The 21,346-nt window shown below is 41.9% G+C and overlaps 1 protein-coding gene across 1 annotated transcript in view; it reads right to left on the bottom strand.

Moving 5' to 3' along the window:
• RhoGAP102A (Rho GTPase activating protein at 102A) overlaps window positions 1-17,982 on the bottom strand; it is a gene marked incomplete at its 3' end in the record, with an annotated part of 55,730 nt that extends 37,748 nt beyond the window's left edge. The window contains exons 1-2 of the mRNA XM_028311691.1: window positions 16,171-17,982; window positions 9,331-9,487 (exon numbers count right to left, since the gene is read on the bottom strand). Of these exons, the coding sequence (XP_028167492.1) occupies window positions 9,331-9,487; window positions 16,171-17,772 (1,759 nt within the window). The remainder of the gene's footprint in view (window positions 1-9,330; window positions 9,488-16,170) is intronic.
• Window positions 17,983-21,346: the final 3,364 nt, after the last annotated feature.

Below are 21,346 nucleotides of genomic sequence, written 5' to 3'. Positions count from 1 at the left end.
CGATCTGGTGAAGGTCGCGGGAAGTGTCTGGATGTGACCAGCGCAGGACCGGTTGTTATGGAAATCCTTAGGGGAGGCCTTTGTCCAGCAGTGGACGTCATTCGGCTGAAATGAACATGTTCAATACAAATATCGACAGGTCTGTCGTAGACAACACTACTGGTTGCGTAGCGTGGGAGAAGCGATAGCGATCGGGACTGTAAAAATACTGATGATGAGAGTTGCCAGCCAGTTGGTAAATAAACTTTATTGACGACTGCCGTGATTGTACCGTCACAACACAAGTTGTAGTAGAGTGATATTTGGGACCTGTATAAGTGCCCTGAAAAAGACCTATACATACTATAATAGCGCATCTTTGTTGACCTACAATATTCTTATCGATAACGGTATTAGTTGTGTAATTTTTAAACTGACTACATAGATTTAAACTGTAATTTTATTATACAACTGCTTGTATATAAAATAAAAACAAAATTGTACATAATTTGAATACGGGAAACGATACAAAATAAACTAGTCTTTTCTTCATACAAGGTCAATATCCGATGTTAATCATAGTAAAAAATAAACAGTTATAGTGTATTGTCTACACTGGAAAATTGAGACAATTTAGATCACTTTAAATTGCACCGTCTCTTTTGTGTATTTATTTCAATTCTAGTTTTTGGTGGTGCTCAATCAAATGTTTTATCTATCCTAACAAATTATAATACCCTTTTAATCCCTCCAACTAAGATAAATACATATTTGTATTAAGAGTCCACCACAACAGTCCACAGCGTTTCAATTGTAGATACCAAGTGGTGTCAACGTTCCTTCTTCCTCATCCTATAACTCTGTGACTACCTCTACCCACTAAACCCTCTACCTACTAATCCCCAATCCCCAAGTCCAAACCCGCCAAAAGCGTCAACATTCGCGACGAGGATCCCACGTGGTAGATAGCCGAACAACAAAATACCGCGGATTCCTGCCGCTATTTATAGCGCACTGCACATCTGCTCGGCCGTTGCTACGGGGAAGCCAGATGGGTTACTGTATTGGCGAATTTCGCTATAGTTAAAGCTTCTTTCGTTAAGTAAAATACTTGAAAGTTAAGTCTACTCTAGGATTTGTAGTATTCTGAAAGTTAAATACCTACTCGTATGTAGACATTGAGTTATAATGTACTACGTACTAATATTACTTCAATGTATGTAGAAAGATTTTTTTAATAGAAAACCACAAGAATCTTAAATTGTTTGTTCTTACAATCAAAACTGCTGATAGAATCCTTCAATGGATGCTTGACAACTTTGAATGAAAATTGTTTTAGTCATTTTAATTATTCTATTTTCAATTACTTAAATGTGTGATTTAAAATTTTAATAAACGAGGTAAAGTGTTCAATAATTGAAATTGAAAACAATGTTGTAGTTACATTTTTAACTAACTCTACGTTTGACTCGCCTACACCGCCCGCCCAAGCTTACATAGCTCATCCGTAGCTTTGACTACGAGCCGTAGCTCGCTACAAGCTACGACATTGTTGTAGTTAACGAAAATTATACACTATAGTCAAAGTCAAAATTTCTTTATTTGTTTAGACTAATAAATAGTTCTTACAAATCGCCATTTTGCTCATAAGGAGCCTCTACATGTCTCATAATCTTTTTACCCTACCAGCGCTTCGAGACCAACATTTGGCAGGTGCTGAGAAGAAGCGCCGCAACAAACTCAGTCACCACTGTCTGCCGGTTAATATAAATAAATAGAAATAGCAGTAGTAGGTACATTCGATTCAGGAGCAGTTCACTGAATTTACCATGCATTCTTGTATGGTGTATCTTAAAAGAATGGGTATACAAAATTGCGTGGTATATTAAACAAGGTAGTGACGTGCTAATATCTAGACTTACAGATTAAGATACTTAAATACTAGTAGAAATGACTCGCATACATAAATTTGAATAACTTGGATTGACCAGTCCCCGAAAGCAGCGCCTGTTCACAGACATGACGAGTGAACCAGCCATCGCTTCACTCGACCATATTAGAGGGAATGTAACGACCCGCCTCATTACGCCACCACCCCAGAGACATTTTAGTGAGAATGACAATAGATAGATTAGACTTAAACATGTTCCAATGTAAAAGGACTTGGCTAGTAGTCCCCGTGGGATACACGATTTCAATAAAAGAAACCATATTATTAATTTATGCTACTGACAACGTTACTATTGTAGCAGGGTTTTGGGCTGACACTGTGTGATTTTGACTTTGTGGCAACTACCAAGCGGGCAACATGGGGGCGGTCTATGTTCAGCAGTGGACGTCCTATGGCTGAGATGATGATGATGATGACTGTGTGTGTAATTTTGCTGTCGACACGACAAGAAGAAAATTACTTATTCTGTAATATTATTATTATCTTCATAGCTGATAAATACGAGCTACTATTTACGTCACAGTGACGCAGTTCACAATCGTTCTCGTGTGTTTTCGATCCATTTGTCCTCAAGCAAAGTATAATTATCAAACCTTGATCACAGCACGGCCAGCCCCATAATGATATCGTCCTACCGCCCACGGGGCTTAGTTCGGAATGATCACTTCGTCATGTGACCGGCTGCCAACCGCCGCAGGCGCAGGCGACGGGAGGAGCGTAAATACTCAATACTTTGGATTAACCTATTATCATTAATATTATTTAAGTCTAGAAATAGTATTTGGTTAAGACGATCAATAACTTTGTCTGTACATCAGTAAATTCCCGAACGAGATGTGTAAACGACAGGCTTCTAAAGTTTTGTAAACTATTGATTTTGACTATGCTAACTAAGCCAAAAATAAATTATTTTAGTTAAATTATTTTTGGATTCCCTTGTTGATGGTGTTCCTTTATTCTTCCACCCTTGGGTCAATCAAGTTTCATGCTAAGCATAGCTTCTTAACAATTACAACATGCTTACTACAAATCATCAACAGCCCTTTACAGTCCACTGCTGGACTATGAGCCTCCTCCACTATAGTAGAGGGTTTTGCCATAATCCCCACGCTTGGCAGGCGGGTTGGAGATCGCAGTTTAAAAGATTTATGTCTGTCAGAGAGCGCTGCTGCCCGTTCTCTGTTTGATGTGTAGTCCCTAAGTCGCCTCTTACGACACCCGCGGGAAGAGTAGGGGTTGGTGACAAATGTATTCTACTCTGCCGTCACCACACGGCCGGCACTTACTACAAATAGTAAGTACATATTTTATACTGATATCAAGTACTTAGAAATTAAATGAATTTCTTATTCTTATTCTTAGCCTAACGCCCGTATTCACAAACATTACTACGAGCCTATGAGGTCGCACAGTGCGCTTGGACGCACAGGGTGACACATCAACCAATCACAGAGCTCAATTTAACGCTGTGCGTTCGATTTGCTGCTTCACCATTTGTTAATGAGATAATGAGAATTATTATCACTATGAAGACGACCTTAATATCTTTCACTAGCTCATAGTACGCTGGTATACGAGGAGCATGTCCGCATAAATAACTTTAATTTAGATTAATACTTAGTGATCTATCGCCGCTCGCGGTCGTCGCTGGCGCAGCGTATGAATCTAGGATGAAATATTGATCTATTCGTATAGCTTTAATGACTCACGTGACGTTGTATTAATGTTAAATAACAATCAAATAGCTCTAGTCTCTAACTGCCCCTGTAGCACAGTAGTTGCGTTTTACATTTGCATGCATATTTTTGGTGTCCGAATTTTAAGGTAAGCATACATAGTCGGCCGTTTGGTGTAGTGGTTCANAACAATTTTTATCAAACGTTTTATAAACCTCTAATAAGCATTTGATAAAATGTGAAAAATGATTATGAATAAGACCGCTAGTCTCTAACTGCCTCTGTAGCACATTAGTTGCGTTTTACATTTGCATGCATATTTTTGGTGTCCGAATTGTCGAAGGTCTGTTAGAAAATGTAACATTTATATGTCAAATTCGATTTCGTGAGCTTGATGTAAAGAACATTACGCCCAGTAAATTCGGTACAAAACATCCCAATGCTTCTCTACCAACTTAACACCGATATTGATTGTGACATTGTCTGTAGGAACTATTTAGAATATTATTTGTTTTTTAATTAATCCCAAATAGTGGACTTCGATCAATAAGGTGGATGGACTATGGAATGTTTTCCGCAGCTGACCAGAGCACAAGACGGGTGCGGCTTATTATTGCTATTCGTCTCATATAATCACGTTTTTATAACATTATTTTCGCTAGGCCCTTCGACGTGGGGCGTGCGCGTGCGACGTCACCCGCGTCACGCCGCTTGCGTAATGGCGGCGTTAGCGGCCATTTTGAAAATAGCCCGGCATTTCGCGCGCAAAAATAGCCCATTGTCGAGTGGGTCACCTGCGAGGTTGTTGCATTTTACGTTTTGCCGGAGTTTTCGGCGTGGGCCAGAAATAGGGCTCCATGTTTTGGCTTGAGTGACACATCGATCATGCATGTCTGTCGAGCGAATGCTGGTGGGTGTCGATACTTATTAGTTTCTGTCTATTGGCATGCAGACTTCGTGACGCGATGGAATTGCTACCCACTGGTTTATCAAGACATTCGAATTTCCAAAGCTTTTCCGAAGTAGTAGGGAAAAACGATCTCCACGCGTCATGTAGAGCCCCTTTTTAAGTGCAACTCTGCCATTGTTTTACTTATCTGTTGTTTTTTTTTTATTTAAAGAATTGACAATTTGAAAGTAGGCAAATAAAAATTACGTTTGTTAAAATACGTTGTTAAAGCCAGTATCTTACATTTAACGACTGACTTCTCTCTGAAGTCTATATTCAGACGGCTTCTAGTGGTTTTGCGACCGAAGTGTTTCTATGTAGACACAGATAGCAAGTTGCAACTAGTAGTATTTGTTTGTTACTGAAGTTGAATTTACATTTGAGCTCGAAAATATCCAAAGCATCATGTTGCAATCTATTGCAGTGCCAAGTGACAGAAGGGAGTCCGAAGGGACGTCAATACGTCTTAACCCACATCCGACAGCCGCCGGTGTTGGGTTGAGGGCCGAAGCATTTTAGCTAATACGAAAAACAACTGTTTCTTCTCAGTAATAAAAAATGACATGGACATTTTATGAGCAAAGCTTAGATTTTACAATATACTTAAATCTGTTTTTGAAAATACAATAAACATAGAAAACACTTAAGAGATGGACCCCAAGTATGTTCCAATACATTCTAGTGTGCATTCATTCGGGCTAAGAATATTCGGAATCAGTAGCGTTCTTTCGGGGTAGAATGAATCGGGGTCCTGAATTTCGGTATTACAGAATCACAGTCACCCAAAGACTACGTAAGTATATGAATATGTGTACTAATACAAATTATGTCATAATCTCAAGAAATTCCAGAAGTTCTACTAACCAAACTAAATCTAACGCTTCATTTAAACAACAATAAACTATGAAGTACTATGAACCACTTTCCGCCAGTTCGGTAGTACAGTCATCGCGAGATGATCTACTATACTTCCTTATATCCAAAGCAAAAGAGCCATCAAGTGTTTAATAACATTCTTATTTTATGAAAGCAATAAGTGCATTTAATTTTCGGTTTTATTGGATTCGCATAAGTTTCCATCTTCCACTCCTGTCTGAACCAAAATCGAAGGTAAATCTCGTCCTTATTAAAATAGTAATAAAGGAGAATTAAACTGGCAACTGCGGGTGACTGTACGCGACTGGCACGCCACCAAGTTTCACAACGAGTCTCGTCTGCCCCAGGGCTGTCACTTGTCCGGGTTTCCCCAGGGCTTGGCTTTTGTACCGCAGGCGCCGTGCTCGTAATTGACATGTATTGATTTGGCTGGCGAACAGAAGTCAACTCGAGACCATTCTATTTGGCGTCACATTTCGTCATTTGTATACTCTTTTACCTATTCATAAGTAGGTACTTTATAATTTACGACTTGCTTTAGTTTTTTTAAGACTATTGTAATATTTTCGTTTGTTCGTTTCAGCCGAAAGACGTCCACTGCTGGACAAAGGCCTCCCTCAAGGATTTCCACAAAGACCGGCCGTGCGCCGCTCGCATCCAGGCACCTCCCGTGACCTTCACCAGATCGTCGGTCCACCTAGTGGGAGGCCTGCCCACGCCACGTCTTCCGGCTCATGGTCGCCACTCAAGAACTTTCATGCCCCAGCGGCCCTCAGTTCTTCGAGCTATGTGCCCCGCCCACTGCCACTTGATTTAAGCGATTCTGCGGGCTATGTCAGTAGTAATATTTAAAAGCTTTTAATCTTACAACTTGTGATACACGCCAGTTACAGCATTTTCCGGGTTCTCATTTGTTGGCAGCGCTCTACTTATTGTTTTTTCTTTCATTATTAAATATGAAAGACGGCCTTAAAATTGTGAAACGTGGAACAATATCAAGGCCTTATTAAATAAAAAATAAAATGTGAAACTATTCTTTAAGTAGATAAATGATGATAATCTAGTTTCGCCTCTACATTTTAAATTAAATTAAACTTTTAAAAGGCGGACAGTTAGGGAGGTGACTAGTCAGAATAATAAATAATAACTGTTTTAAAATGTGTTGATTTGTGGCTTAGTTTTTAGAACATAATTTACTAGCTGTGCCCGCGACTTCGCATGTAAATAGTTTTGGCTATTTTTCTTCCTTTATAAGCAGCATTTTTTATTTTTATAGCCTTCCTCGGTAAATGGACTATCCAGTACAAAAATACTTTTTCAATTTAGATTCCTAAGATTAGCGCGTTCAACCAAACACACTCTTTCAACTTTTTAATATGTAGTATCCAAGCAAACAAATTTTTCGTCTTTTTAATATTAATAGTACAGTTATAGGACAGCCCTAATGCTGTTTCGAATCACTCATAGCCGAGGCCGTAAAACTATTAGCCCGAGCGCTCTTTATAGTAAACTGGCGTAAAACGACCTGCGTTTGCGCATACTTAGCTTTTAGTGGAACCTGTTATTTATGAGGTAAGAACATTTACGCATAGTGCGTCATTTAAATTAGTTTCGTTCTGTTTTCTAGTATTTTATGAAAAAAATCTTTTTAGATTTGCAAAAGAAAGAAAAACATATCACACGGTGTTTTTTTTCGTCTCAACGTGTGGAACTCTAGGACCCTGTAAGAATCATATTCGAGAAATTTTCGAGTGTCGAGTGAGTTGTCGTGTAAACATGCAACCCGAACTAAAGTTCCGATAACGTTTTAAAACCCGTTTAAGAGAATGTCTTTACAAAAAACAATAGAACTAAAACACCCATGTTATATTGTATGATTATATCAAATCAGTAAACTCGACATTGGCAGAAATAAACCTCCTCGACGAGGTTTGGTTGCCATTTAAAAAACATGAAATCAGACCCCTGACTGCAAATGCTGCAAGCCTAAATTTTTAACTACCCCATACTAAGGAGCCAAGCAGTGAATAAATGCAAGTTTATCAGCTTTGCCAATCTTCAATGAGGGTGAGTGAGTCACTCGCTATTTTTTATTCAGGCTGACCTGAGTCAGCGCGCTACAATGTCAGATAGTTAGCTGTGTAGGACAGTTTATGTTTGTATCGTATCATTATTATTCAGTAGATACATTTCAGAGAGAAATGGGTAGAGTTTTATATGGGTGAGGATAAGATCTCTACAATCACAAGCAACATTCCCCAGATTAACGAATGCATTAATTTGCTTCACATCACGTGCTGGTTTAGATGCTATTTGATCAAAATATTTATTTTAAACGGTTGTATGTGTAACACGAGCGTTTTTATTTGTGCTACGAATTTTCATGATCATTAGCATGAGTATAATCCTTATCGCAAGCAAATCTTAAGATCTATCCTATTCCGAAAAAGATACGTCACGGGTACATAACAAACGTGTTTAAAGATATTTCCAAAGAACGGGTGCTAGTCATTGATGATGATCCATCCGACCGATTTCGGCCATGTCGACCACTCCGACTCCTATCTGTCTTGGCGGCGCTGGTGTGCCCGAAGATGGCTTACGTAGCCTATTTTCGCGGCAAACCCCCTCGCGCATTGAGGGCATCTGAGCACGCCGCCAACATAGTTATAGTGAATGGCGGCAGATGGACGGGCCTTCAAGTCATCGCGCTTCGCCTTTTTAAACCGCTAGTCATTACGTATACAATAAGCATGTCTGCATAGCCTAGTGTACAATTACATACAACCCGATTGAGCTAACTGTACACCTCGCTGCGTTAGTCTCGTCCGTACCAGAGCGTCGATGTGACGTCCCAGCCGCCAGGTGTGCAGTTACTTGACCGGGTTGTAGTATGGAGCACAAATAAACTCACCCTCTGGAATTTTGATAGTGGTCCCAAGGTTGATCTGCTGCAGCCTGGCCAGCGCCGCCTGCTGCAGCGCGCGCCGCTCCACCTCGCTCAGCGTCAGNACCCATGTTATATTGTATGATTATATCAAATCAGTTAACTCGACATTGGCAGAAATAAACCTCCTCGACGAGGTTTGGTTGCCATTTAAAAAAAATTAAATCAGACCCCTGACTGCAAATGCTGCAAGCCTAACTTTTTAACAACCACGTACTAAGGAGCCAAGCAGTGAATAAATGCAAGTTTATCAGCTTTGCCAATCTTCAATGAGGGTGCGTGAGTCACTCGCTATTTTTTATTCAGGCTGACCTGAGTCAGCGCGCTACAATGTCAGATAGTTAGCTGTAGTTCTGTTTGTTTGTATCGTATCATTATTGTTCAGTAGATACATTTCGGTGAGTGTGCGAGAGAAATGGATGGAGTTTTATATGGGTGAGGATAAGATCTCTACACTCACAAGCAAAATTTCCCAGATTAACGTATCCATTAATTTGCTTCACATCACGTGCTGGTTTAGATGCTATTTGATCAAAATATTTATTTTAAACGGTTGTATGTGTAACACGAGGGTTTTTATTTGTGCTACGAATTTTCATCATCATTAGCATGACCTTAATCTTTATCGCAAGCAAATCTTAAGATCTATCCTATTCCGATAGAAGATACGTCACGGGTACATACCTATACGTCACATACAAACAGCATCAAATAAGTAGTTTGTGACAACCAAAGTGGCCAAAAATTTGACAAGACAACATTATTCTAATAATTGTGACAAAGACGTGTTGCGAACTTTCTTGGCTAGGTACTTTTATTTAGGTGTCATGAACTGTTTGACGCTGACTGTAAAATCAGGTTCCCAAAGAACGGGCGCTAGTCAGTAGGCGTAGACAATAAACATTGCTCCATAGCCTAGTATACAAATAGAATGATTCACAAATGAACTCACCCTCTGGAATTTTGATAGTGGTCCCAAGGTTGATCTGCTGCAGCCTGGCCAGCGCCGCCTGCTGCAGCGCGCGCCGCTCCACCTCGCTCAGCGTCAGCAGCGACGTGTCCGCCAGCCGCACGCAGCGCCCGCTGCCGTCTACCCAGCAACAGCTGCCCTGCACATAACGCGTGACGTCATCACACCGACATACTGGGCGCTGGCGGAACCATTGCTGCACACTGAGTTACAAACGCTAGTGTTAAAGACTCGCTCAGCGTCAGCGACGTGTCCGCCAGCCGCACGCAGCGCCCGCTGCCGTCTACCCAGCAACAGCTGCCCTGCACATAACGCGTGACGTCATCACACCGACATACTGGGCGCTGGCGGAACCATTGCTGCACACTGAGTTACAAATGCTAGTGTTAGAGACTTGCTCAGCGTCAGCGACGTGTCCGCCAGCCGCACGCAGCGCCCGCTGCCGTCTACCCAGCAACAGCTGCCCTGCACATAACGCGTGACGTCATCACACCGACATACTGCGCGCTGGCGGACGCATTGCTGCACACTGAGTTACAAACGCTAGTGTTAGACACTCGCTCAGCGTCAGCGACGTGTCCGCCAGCCGCACGCAGCGCCCGCTGCCGTCTACCCAGCAACAGCTGCCCTGCACATAACGCGTGACGTCATCACACCGACATACTGCGCGCTGGCGAACGCATTGCTGCACACTGAGTTACAAACGCTAGTGTTAGACACTCGCTCAGCGTCAGCGACGTGTCCGCCAGCCGCACGCAGCGCCCGCTGCCGTCTACCCAGCAACAGCTGCCCTGCACATAACGCGTGACGTCATCACACCGACATACTGCGCGCTGGCGGACCCATTGCTGCACACTGAGTTACAAACGCTAGTGTTAGAGACTCGCTCAGCGTCAGCGACGTGTCCGCCAGCCGCACGCAGCGCCCGCTGCCGTCTACCCAGCAACAGCTGCCCTGCACATAACGCGTGACGTCATCACACCGACATACTGCGCGCTGGCGGATGCATTACTGCACACTGAGTTACAAATGCTAGTGTTAGAGACTCGCTGAGCGCGCAGCGACGTGTCCGCCAGCCGCACGCAGCGCCCGCTGCCGTCTACCCAGCAACAGCTGCCCTGCACATAACGCGTGACGTCATCACACCGACATACTGCTGGCGGACGCATAGGACGGAGAGTTACAAACGCTAGTGTTAGTTAGAGACTCGCTCAGCCTTTCAGCGACGTGTCCGACAGCCGCACGCAGGGCCGTCTTTAACCTACTAGGGGCCCTGGGCATTTAAAGATTTTAAGGATTAAGGGGGGCCCTTATCATCTGGAAAAAGGTCTTATTAGCAGATGGGGGCCCCCTCAGTCGCGGGGCCCTGGGCACGTGCCCAAGTGCCCAGTGGGAAAGAGGGGCCTGCGCACGCAGCGCCCGCTGCCGTCTACCCAGCAACAGCTGCCCTGCACATAACGCGTGACGTTATCACACCGACATACTGCGCGCTGGTGGAACCATTGCTGCACACTGAGATCAGTATAGTGTTAGAGATACTGCACATAATGCATGATTCTGCACGATTAGTATGAGTTATATGCCTAGTTACGTGCACGGTTACTTACACGATTAAATTAATGACACTACACGTGATAGAGAGATAAGTAGGTACTGCACGCACGCACGCATATGCATAGTCACATACATTGATATATGAGACTGCAAGCTTGAGTGTATGATACTACATAATCATACGCGTGATAATGAAGTGTTAGTGATACTGCACGCTGGTTTTAGCGATACTGCACACGCGCGATACTACTCGCTGGCGTGATTGATATAAAACGCTACTATGAGTGTAACGTGTAAGCGTAACAACACGATGAAAGGCATGATTTCTGAAAAGCGTGATACTCAAATTAAGATACTTTCGAGACGCATTATTAGCATACAAGCTTAGTCCATAGCAGGCTAGCAGCTCATAATATGAACTGACAACTTAAAACATTGTAATAACAAATACTTCTACTGACAAACATGTGATAATAGCATGCCCTTAATTTAAAAGTATTGACAAAAGTATATTTATTACAGCATAAAACATTAATAACGTCACACATCACGCATTTATAACATAACCAACAACATGCAAGACTTCGCCAAACAAACATATTCAATTAAAAAAGTGCAAAACATTGTAATAAATTACACACAAAATCTCACAGTTAGTAAAAATGTTACGGAATAGGACAAACATCAAGAGGTAACTACATTGCTCGTTTTACCCTCCTCGGAGCATAGCAAATGTTGGGAACCAATGGGAGACCCATTTTTATAGTTTGTCTATATTTTTTAAACCTTTTTATACCATTTGTTTAAAGCTTGTATTATCACAAACTTTTGATACTGTCATGGCATTTTGGGCCCAATAAAGCTCCTTGATTTTGACAAATTTTGTATTCCGTGCTGACCCGCCCAAGCAGCTGTCCTTTACAGCAAATATTTGAAAAAATCAACGTTGTCGAGTTACTTGGCGCTTAGCAACACATTGAACTATTAGATTCTATTTATGGATTAATACAAGTCCAATAAAACAACCTGTTAGCATTGAAGTAATATTACTACGTAGTACATTATAACTCAATGCCTGTTAGTTGCTATGCGTGCTATAAAACAAATAACAACAACAAGACAGTTCCGAAAACCGTTGATAACGATCGTTTTCCTCAACATTACCCTCGTTCTTGAAGTCGTAAAGTGAATGTATGGCCAAGGTCAAGATTTAGTGTCAAGAAAACTTCGAAAATAACGCGGTGTCTTCAAGGAATATCAATAGGTACAAAATATACTGTTTACGATACAAAAATACAAAATTGTTTCAATAAGCACACCAATTTTAACATATGTATACTCGTAGTCCATCTTGAATCTAAGAGGATACCTAAGTACCTAATGCATCCCATAAAGCCTTAATTATGCACTTAAACAGGTATTTGTGTACTTTATTAGGACCTGCAGAATAAAATTAAATAAAAAATAAATGAAGTAAAAAGTTTTAACACTCGTAAACAGTCACTAAACCGACTACAAATTGATAATGATCGGGTTAATAACAAAGCTTCTTGCTCTAAGGAAAATATTCTGTCATTAAGTACCTATGTATTAATAGGAAAATTCATTATGATCGCTCTACATAACATACGAGTAGCATCATTTGTATTCCAAACTAGCTGACCCGGCGAACTCTGTTCCGCCTTAAAGGCAATAAATAAGCCATCGCAATTTTTCCTTATTTGCTCACCGTTTAGACCTACCCTGGACTACGACAAACATTTTAAAACCAAAATCAGCTCAATCGGCTCAGCCGTTCTCGAGTTTTAATCAGACTAACGAACAGCATTCCTTTTTATTTATAAAGAAGATTATTATAAACGGATGTTATTTACTTCAAAACATCAATTTATTTAACACACGAGAAAATAAGTAGGCCAAGTCACAGGCCAACGGCTTAGCCATTATGAAGTCAGCAAAACACTAATAGACCTGTTAGAATTTGTGAACGGACACTCTTAAATCATAAAATTTATAGGAATGGAGACGTTGACACGTTACATATTATTATAATTATGAAATTTATACAGGGTGGGCCAACGATAGACGTCACATATTTTAACGAAATGAAACATTCTACAACTTGATAAAAATATTTACGTCGGTTCTATTCAGTCAGTATAATTTTTACTCATTCAACAACCATTAGGTAAACAATACAATATAATATACATAACTTAAATAATTTTAGTCTCATACATTTCATTTTATCTGTTCTTGGTTTTTAAAGATGAGACTCGCACAGCCATTGAAAAGAAAGCAATGGTGACAGTTTATGATACATTTTATTTTGCTTATTTAGTAATGTTTAGACAGATTACTAGTTTGTGATCTACCGATTACAAATATCCCGGTGAACCTACTAGGTAAGTTAAATGTGTACATACTTGTGTTATGAGTATTATCGCCCTATGTACATAGCGACCTCTCATATCGGCAGTCCGATATAACCAAAACCTTTGGGTTATTGTCGCCTCTTATCTTATGAGTCTATCCACCACCCTGTATTTATTACATGAAAAGCGAAAGTTTGTCCGAGCATCTGTTTTCACAAAAATCTGGGAAAAGTCTGCGCCTGAGTCACGCGCAGTTGTAAAATATGCGTCGTCTCGGGCCGCCTACTGGGTTTGTTTCAGAGCCGAAAGCACGAGGAGAGAGGAAAATAGCGCGTGTTGATTTGAAATAATCTCTACAGTAACATCCAAATTACACTATGAATATTCAAGACATTTAGATTAGGTATTTAAAACATGTTGAAGAAAATAATATAAAAAAGCTGAAGTAAAATCACGGGTTTTTTAAATGGTGGGTTAAAAATTACTCGAGTAGACAGTATTGTCTTTTGGCCTCAGTGAGGCAAAAAGATAAAAAAATAAACATGTTATAATAATAATTGACTATTTAAGTAGTGGGGCTTATGGCAATCAGTTTATCAGCTATCAGTAATGAACATCATCATACATTTGACCTCAAAAGGACGGTATTCTAAAAACTAGAGTGGTGGTCTGGACCGCACCAACCAGCATTCACTGGTTGGGTTTTCATTGGCGGTCAAGCTGTAGATCCTGGCTACACAGGAGTTGCAACGGTTATAACGAGAGGTGGGAATAGTCCCGTAATCACCAGGCATTCGGCTGTCAAGGTCACTTTTAACTGACATTAACAATAAAAAAATAGCCAGAAAACAATAAAATTGATGATCCTGGCTACACAGGAGTTGAAGCGGTGGTAACGAGAGGTGGGAATAGTCCCGTAATCACCAGGCATTCGGCTGTCAAGGTCACTTTAACTGACATTAACAATAGAAAAATAGCCAGAAAACAATTGATATGTTTACAGGAGAAAAGTTTCTCATTGTTGAGTGTTAAATAGATAAACAGAGCAAAGTCCGGACTAAAAGTTTCAAAGCGCCTCGTATCCAACCAGCGGTGTTTACAACACAAATTGCCGGCTCCGCAACAAAAATAATGTGGTACGTACAGACAGCACATCAGACTATACATTTTTGTAGCAAAATCGCCTCTATTACAACTACGTAAGATGGCACAGTGTAAAGCTTGACGTGCCGTCGTATGTCCAAATTATTTCTCGCCTAACGCGAAGGCCGCGGAAAAACTCAAACTTACTAAATTCTCGGAAACATTCAATATTAATCTAAACAAGCCATTAATTATTTTTTATGAATATTGTATCGGAAAACAATGCTTTACGTGCCAAGTTTTGAACGCAAAGCATCCGAAGTACGAGTACAATAGCTAGAGTTAAACTCTCTCGATTGGCTAAAAGGTCTACTGGTAGAGAATGCCATACGGCATTAAGGTCGCCTTTTGTACTGCATTTTTATGTGCAATATAAAGTTTTCAAATAATAAATAAATATGTGCTTGATAAACATCATTTAAAATCATTTTCTTACCAGGTTTGTCAGGACATTATGATGATTGTTTGTCAGGACAATGTTGTGTGTGATTGTCTGATAAGATATCTAATTCCGTGTTTTCGAGGGTACGTTAACCCATGGGATGGTAGAACCATAACATGTAGGGTCGGTGGAGTCTAACCAACTGTTGGTAGTCATTTTAACTATAGTCGCTTGGTACAGCGAGCTTTTTTACCACGTACCAGGTTCGAGTCAAAGCAAGTAGCTTGCTGAGTCCGTTATTTATCATCATAGTTAATTTCACTTGCCTCTTTAAAACAAGTAGATATGGGCACATTAGTGTGATAATTGAAACAATTTATTATTTTAAATGTAGATACTTTTGTCAACTCATGCTTTTTATTAATTCTTGTTGACTAATATAAAACATCTTTAGTCGTTGAGAGCATTTATCTCGAGAGCCTATTATTAATGTAGGCGTGCTCAAGCAGAGATTCACATTATGTTTGTGAAGAAAAATAGGTCATGGAAGTGTGCTAAACTTACGGGCATATTTATTTTCCCAGAAGAAAGGATGTGTTATAGAGTCTGCACATTGTAATTCAGTTTTAGTTCCGTGTTATTCGTATTTATAAATTATAACACGGAAAGCTTACTTTTATTGCTGCTTGTCAAAATGGATCAGTTTTGAAATATAGCAAAAGACGCTAGACGCAGTTCCTTGTAATACATTTACCTACATTATTATTGTAAACGTCGTTAACACATGAAGCGCATATAGGTATTTAGGAGCTCTATGCTCTACTTTTCTATAGCATTTTTAAGATTGTTCAGACATTTAGGCCGAAAGCTACTGGAAGATAATAAGTAGGTACTGGTACATAAGTATAAACATAGGGCATATACGTTCGCTATTCAAACAGTGGCCATGGCTGGTTAATCAATCCGTTTACTAACATAAAAGCATGCACATCACAACAAACAAATAAGAAAATTAAGAAGCGCAAACATAACCACAAACCAAAAACTCAGGACACGTTTACCTCTTGATTTTTGCACATTTTTATAACAAAAATATATGTTAAGTATAGATCATATTCGACAAATCTTGACGAAATTGTCTGTTAAAACAGGGTCCTACATTATTGTACCAAATTGTGGCAGTGTTAAAATTATTTAAATCTCTATAAAGCTTCAACCACACCAACGCGTGCAGATCGCCATCGCGTGTGGTTGTAGCTTATGGGATGTCAAACATCGCTTGTTTAATATTACTGGGTAAGTCAAGACTGGGCCGGTTTAGGTATAAACTGTCGTGAGTTGTAGGGTTGAGTATCCAGTGCGACTGACCTGAGGCGTCCAGACGGCGGCGGCGCGGCTGGAGCTGCGGCTGCGCGTGCGCCACAGCCGCTTGCTGACGCTCTGCACCACGCTGGACGACGAGCGCGACTTCTGCATGCCACCTGCGGGCGGGGCCACTGTAGGCGCGCTGCGGCCCAGCAGCGTCGCCAGGAACGAGTGCGGCTGCGACGGCGACGGCGGCGACGTCGGCGTCGACGCCACCGACGCGAATTGCAACTCCCTATACGTCAGGATCCAACCCTCCTCCGTCTGACAACCCTTGTGTGGCCCGTCGTCGTCCACCTCCCCCGGCGCGCGGGGCTTTATGTTCCGCAAGTTCTTATCATAATTTATCCGCTTGAAGCGGTCCGCTTTGTCCGCGTCCACGCTCTTCTTGCGAGCCATCCTCAAGTACCGCTTGATGGTGTCGCTGACCGACTGCGACACGTCGTCGTGGTCCACACTGGAGCGCCGCCGCGTCGTCTTGCGCTCCGGCGGCGGGCTCGTCGGGCTGGTCGGCGCCGTCGCCGCCTCCATCTTATCCCGGTACGACCGCTCGATCTCCAACAACACTTCCTCAGGAATCGGCACTGTCTGAGTCCCACAATCAACGAACTTGTCCTCGAGGGATTCACTGAACACCTCGATGAGCGGCGGCGGCGACATCGGCGGTGACCGCAAGTCCTCGCCATCGCTCGCTCGCGAGCCGTAAACACTTCCACTACGAAGTAAACTTCTGCTAGAATGAGAAGCACTCGTGAGTCCACTGGGTCCATAACCACCGCCGCCGCCGCCGCGGCTGCCGCGGTACGGCTTCGTTTTACGGAGGTCATGATACAGTCTTTTCAACAGGTTCCTGTCGGTCAGCAGGTCCTGCACTATGTGCTCCCTGTTCGGCGAGCGGCAGTAGTACCGGCCGAGGTTCTCGAGCAGGCTGCGCTGCGTGGGGTCGGTGTCGGCGTCGCCGGGCGGCACCTGGTCCGCCTGCCGCTTCAGGTACCGTCTCAACACACGCACTAACTCCTCGTTGTCCGATACTTTAGTCACTCCCGTATTCTCCTCTAATTTCAGGTACTTTCTCAGCAAATCGACTAGATTACTCTCCTCGTCCTCGACGGGCGCCGGCCCGCTGGCGTCCCGCGGCGCCGCGAACTTGGAGCCGTGGTAGCCGGCGGACGTGGAGGGCGGCGCGGCGAAGAAGTCGCGCCGGAGTTTCGCGATGTCGAAGCGGCCGCCGGAGGTGTGCGGGATGTAGAGGTCGGTGGGGCGCGCGGGCGCGGCGTCGTCGGAGGGCGAGCGCGCGCGCACGGAGCCGCCGCGCGCGCGCTTCTTGCGGCGCGGCTTGGGCAGCGCGCCCGGGTACGAGCTCTTGCGCCACAGCAGGAAGCGCGGCTCCTTGGCGCACACCTCCTGGAAGTAGGCCTCGATGCGCGGCACGTCCTCGGGCCGGTTCTGCGCGCCGTCGGGCACGAGCCGGCGCCCGGCGTCCGACATGTACTTCCATGTCTTGCGCGTGAGCAGCCAGCGCTCGCGCGGGCGCTCGCGGCGCCGCGCCACCTTCGTCATGGGGTCGGGCGCGTCGAGCCGGGCGGGGCGGCGGCGGCGCTCCATGGCGTCACACGGGGTCGGGCCTCCCTCGCATCTCCCGACCTCGGCCCGCGCACCTGCCCGCGCGAAACTGAACACTGCTCCGCACCGTTCAGTATATTATGCGCCGAAATAGCCGTCCGTTAATAGAGCGGCCGTGAACTGGATATAGGGTGCGCTCGCGCAGCGGACCGGCGCTGGCGGCGGCTCGGCGCGGGACTGCCGCCGTAAACAAACGCGCCGCCCACGCGCCCGCCCGCCGCCCGCCCGGCCTGCGCCCTGCGTCCCTTGACCACGCCGGAGCCCCGCCGCCGCTCCATGGTCAAGGCCCAGCCCTTCGGTATCCTCGCACTATAAATAGAAGTCATGCGCTCGAATGACTAAAAACGGCTCCAATGGCTATTAATAGGCCATTGTATCGGAAATGTGTCACGACTGACACAAATAAGACGCAGCGATTATGTGTGACATACTTCTGTACACCTGCGCATCGGCGCGACATTGTCTGATACCATTAAATTACTTATCAGAGTAATTAATTTGCGTTTGAAATGTAATGTCTCGTGACAAGATACCAGCATTACTCAATTAAATTGTATGTAACTACATACATATTGTTTTTTTTTTAGGTTGGATTAGGTGGATTTCATACTGAAATAAATAGCAATATTTATGGGTAAAAGGCAGACAGGGCTATTATCTGCTCAAATCAAATCATAGTGAATTGGTTTTGGCCTCATAAGCAAGTTCTGGGCAAGCAAGGCTCAATAATTTCCACCGCATCTGCACCCTTCACCTGCAGATTGTTATGAAGATCAAGCGATAATTAAATTAATTATTAGATATTTCATTTCTGTAAGTTTATCTTTTATTCTATTTATTTAGGACAGTCAAATTAAATTAATAAATAAAGAGTAAGTAGGTATGTCTTGTTGATTCAAGTAAAAAGTTTTTACAATTCAAATAAAAGTAATAAATAAATATCTGCCATCAAATATTAGTCACATTAAAATTTCCACGGTGGTCTTTCTCCATCACTTCCCGATATTTACACAATTTATCAATGTTTCAGCGAAAATACGTAGGTTTCTTTAAAACAGAACATTCCAGCGCAGATTATTCACAACAATTATAGGCCAGTAGAATTAAACACAAAAATGAATTAAATCGGAAATAATTCGTACTAAAGATGTTAGTGCTTTAATGGCTTCATTAGTTGCCCATAAAGACTCTCCTAGGTTTTCGACTTCAACGGAGTTGTGCTTAAGTGGTGGGGGCCCCCGAAAAGTGCGCTTTTTCGGTTTTCCGGTTATACCGCGTAAAGGACTTACCCTATCGAAAAGTGGCCTTCCTGACGTTTGAAGGGCATTTAATCCTGCATTAAATAAGACCAAATTCATATGTTTTGAACAAACCGTTCTCGTGCAAATGTTCGGCAAAGTCGAAAATATGTGTATAATGAATNGTCTCGTGACAAGGGCATTACCAGCATTACTCAATTAAATTGTATGTAAATCTACATACATATTGTTTTTTTTAAGTTGGATTAGGTGGATTTCATACTGAAATAAGCAATATTTATGGGTAAAAGGCAGACATTATCTGCTCAAATCAAATCACGGTGAATTGGTTTTGGCCTCATAGGCAAGTTCTGGGCAAGCAAGGCTCAATAATTTCCACCGCATCTGACCTTTTGGACGAGATTTTTATGAAGATCAAGCGATAAAAAAGAACCTTATAAGTTGTACCTTATACTTAAGTAGTTGTGAGACTGTAGTTAGCACTTGTTTTTAATTAATATTAGGTATTTCATTTCTGTAAGTTTATCTTTTATTCTATTTATTTAGGACAGTCAAATTAAATTAATAAATAAAGAGTAGGTAGGTATGTCTTGTTGATTCAAGTAATGAGTTTTTACAATTCAGATAAAGTAATAAGTAAAGCTCTGCCATTAAATCTTAGTCACATTAATCATTTCCACGGTGCTCTTTCTCCATCATTCCCCGATATTTACACAATGTATCAATGTTTCAGCGAAAATACGTAGGTTTCTTTAAAACAGAACATTCCAGCGCAGATTATTCACAACAATTACGGCAGCTGACAACAAATTAACAGCTCTCATTAAACAATAACCAGTAATTACATCACGCGAACATTTGGCGTGGGTCAAATTACAATAAAGACCTATTTAAAAGAGATCTAATATCTTGATTAAAATAGGAGAGAAGATTACAGAACATTGATATATGCTACAATACGGTTATTTTCTTATCACAAAAACCAAAAATGTCCCAAATGACTAAAATACTGTTTTATTTCCGATAATCCAATAAAGATGTATGGACAAACAATACAAACTACAAGTATAATGTTAGGTATTATACATAGTTCCAGCTAATATGAAGATGAATTACAACGGTTTTAATAAGTCTGACTCTACGAAGGTTTCTTGGGTCAAACGCTCCTTTAGTAAGGAAAAGATACGACCTTAATCTTTACCTAAAAAACTAGGCATTTGAAATTTTAAATTCGTCTGTGACTTCAGTCAGTGCGAAGTCAAAGGAACAGTCATCAAAACATAAGTTTACTTTCTTCAGCGTCGGGCAAAAAGAAAAGCATTCAACAAAGTGCGCACCCATCAGCGTTCGCTCTTATGCTGCTCATTTCACTACGCATTCCGCGGCGCCCGCGCAGCCGATGTAGTAACAAAGATCTAAAACAAAGACGTTTAAAAATATATCGAAACATTTATCATTGGCGTTATAAAAACAAGCGGCCGTAGTGCTGTTGGGAAACTATCGACATGACCTTGCAATTAATCAATCAAATTATAGAAAGTATTGACACGTGGAACATCTCATCTTAATTTTTTCCTAGACATGTAGAGAAGTAAGACCAGTACGATTTACAGTTTTTGTTTGTAATGTAAGTATTCGTATAACTAAGTAACGACCGTTAGTCCGTAACAAATAACCTAAAAGGACGAATTATTGGGCTTCAGGCATTATACCTAAGTCGTACTCGTGTCATTACAGCAGATGAGATTAATTAAGTTATCATCTTAGTCAAGTGGCAATTTTAATAGATTGGTCTTTTCCATTCTGAATCTACATCAATAATTTACAAGTACAATTTTCTTCAAAAGATAGAGTAGTAATTTGTAAAAAAAATGCTATGTCGAGCAGTTTTTAGATAGTTTTTTAAAGGTCTAAATTTATTATTTATTAATCCAAACTAACTAGGTATCATAAGTAGACCAATATAATCTAAATCTAAACTTTTATATCGATGTATTCTACCAATTCGCGTCACTACCTGCCAGCTCATGCCCGAGCATCGAACGCGTTAACAAGAAACTTTCCCATGGACTGAAAAACAAATCAAATTTGAAAATATTTTACTGTTACTTTGCTCAACTGGTACGGTCATAACACCATCCGCTCTTCTGGGTCAATAGCCCACAGCCTGCGGTCAAAAGAATTTGTAGAGATACTAGCTTTTGTCTGTGGTTTCGCCCACGTGATTTGCGGTCTATTACAGAAAATCTATCGCGTACTTCCAAAAAAAAACGGATAAAAATTAGCTACATACGTTT

Source organism: Ostrinia furnacalis, unplaced genomic scaffold (genome assembly GCF_004193835.3).
Source record: "Ostrinia furnacalis isolate ACB-3 unplaced genomic scaffold, ASM419383v2 OfSCF3542, whole genome shotgun sequence".
Classification (NCBI taxonomy): Eukaryota; Metazoa; Arthropoda; class Insecta; order Lepidoptera; family Crambidae; genus Ostrinia; species Ostrinia furnacalis.
The sequence above is the reverse complement of the archived record's forward strand: the minus strand, read 5'-3'. Positions and strand labels throughout refer to the sequence as shown.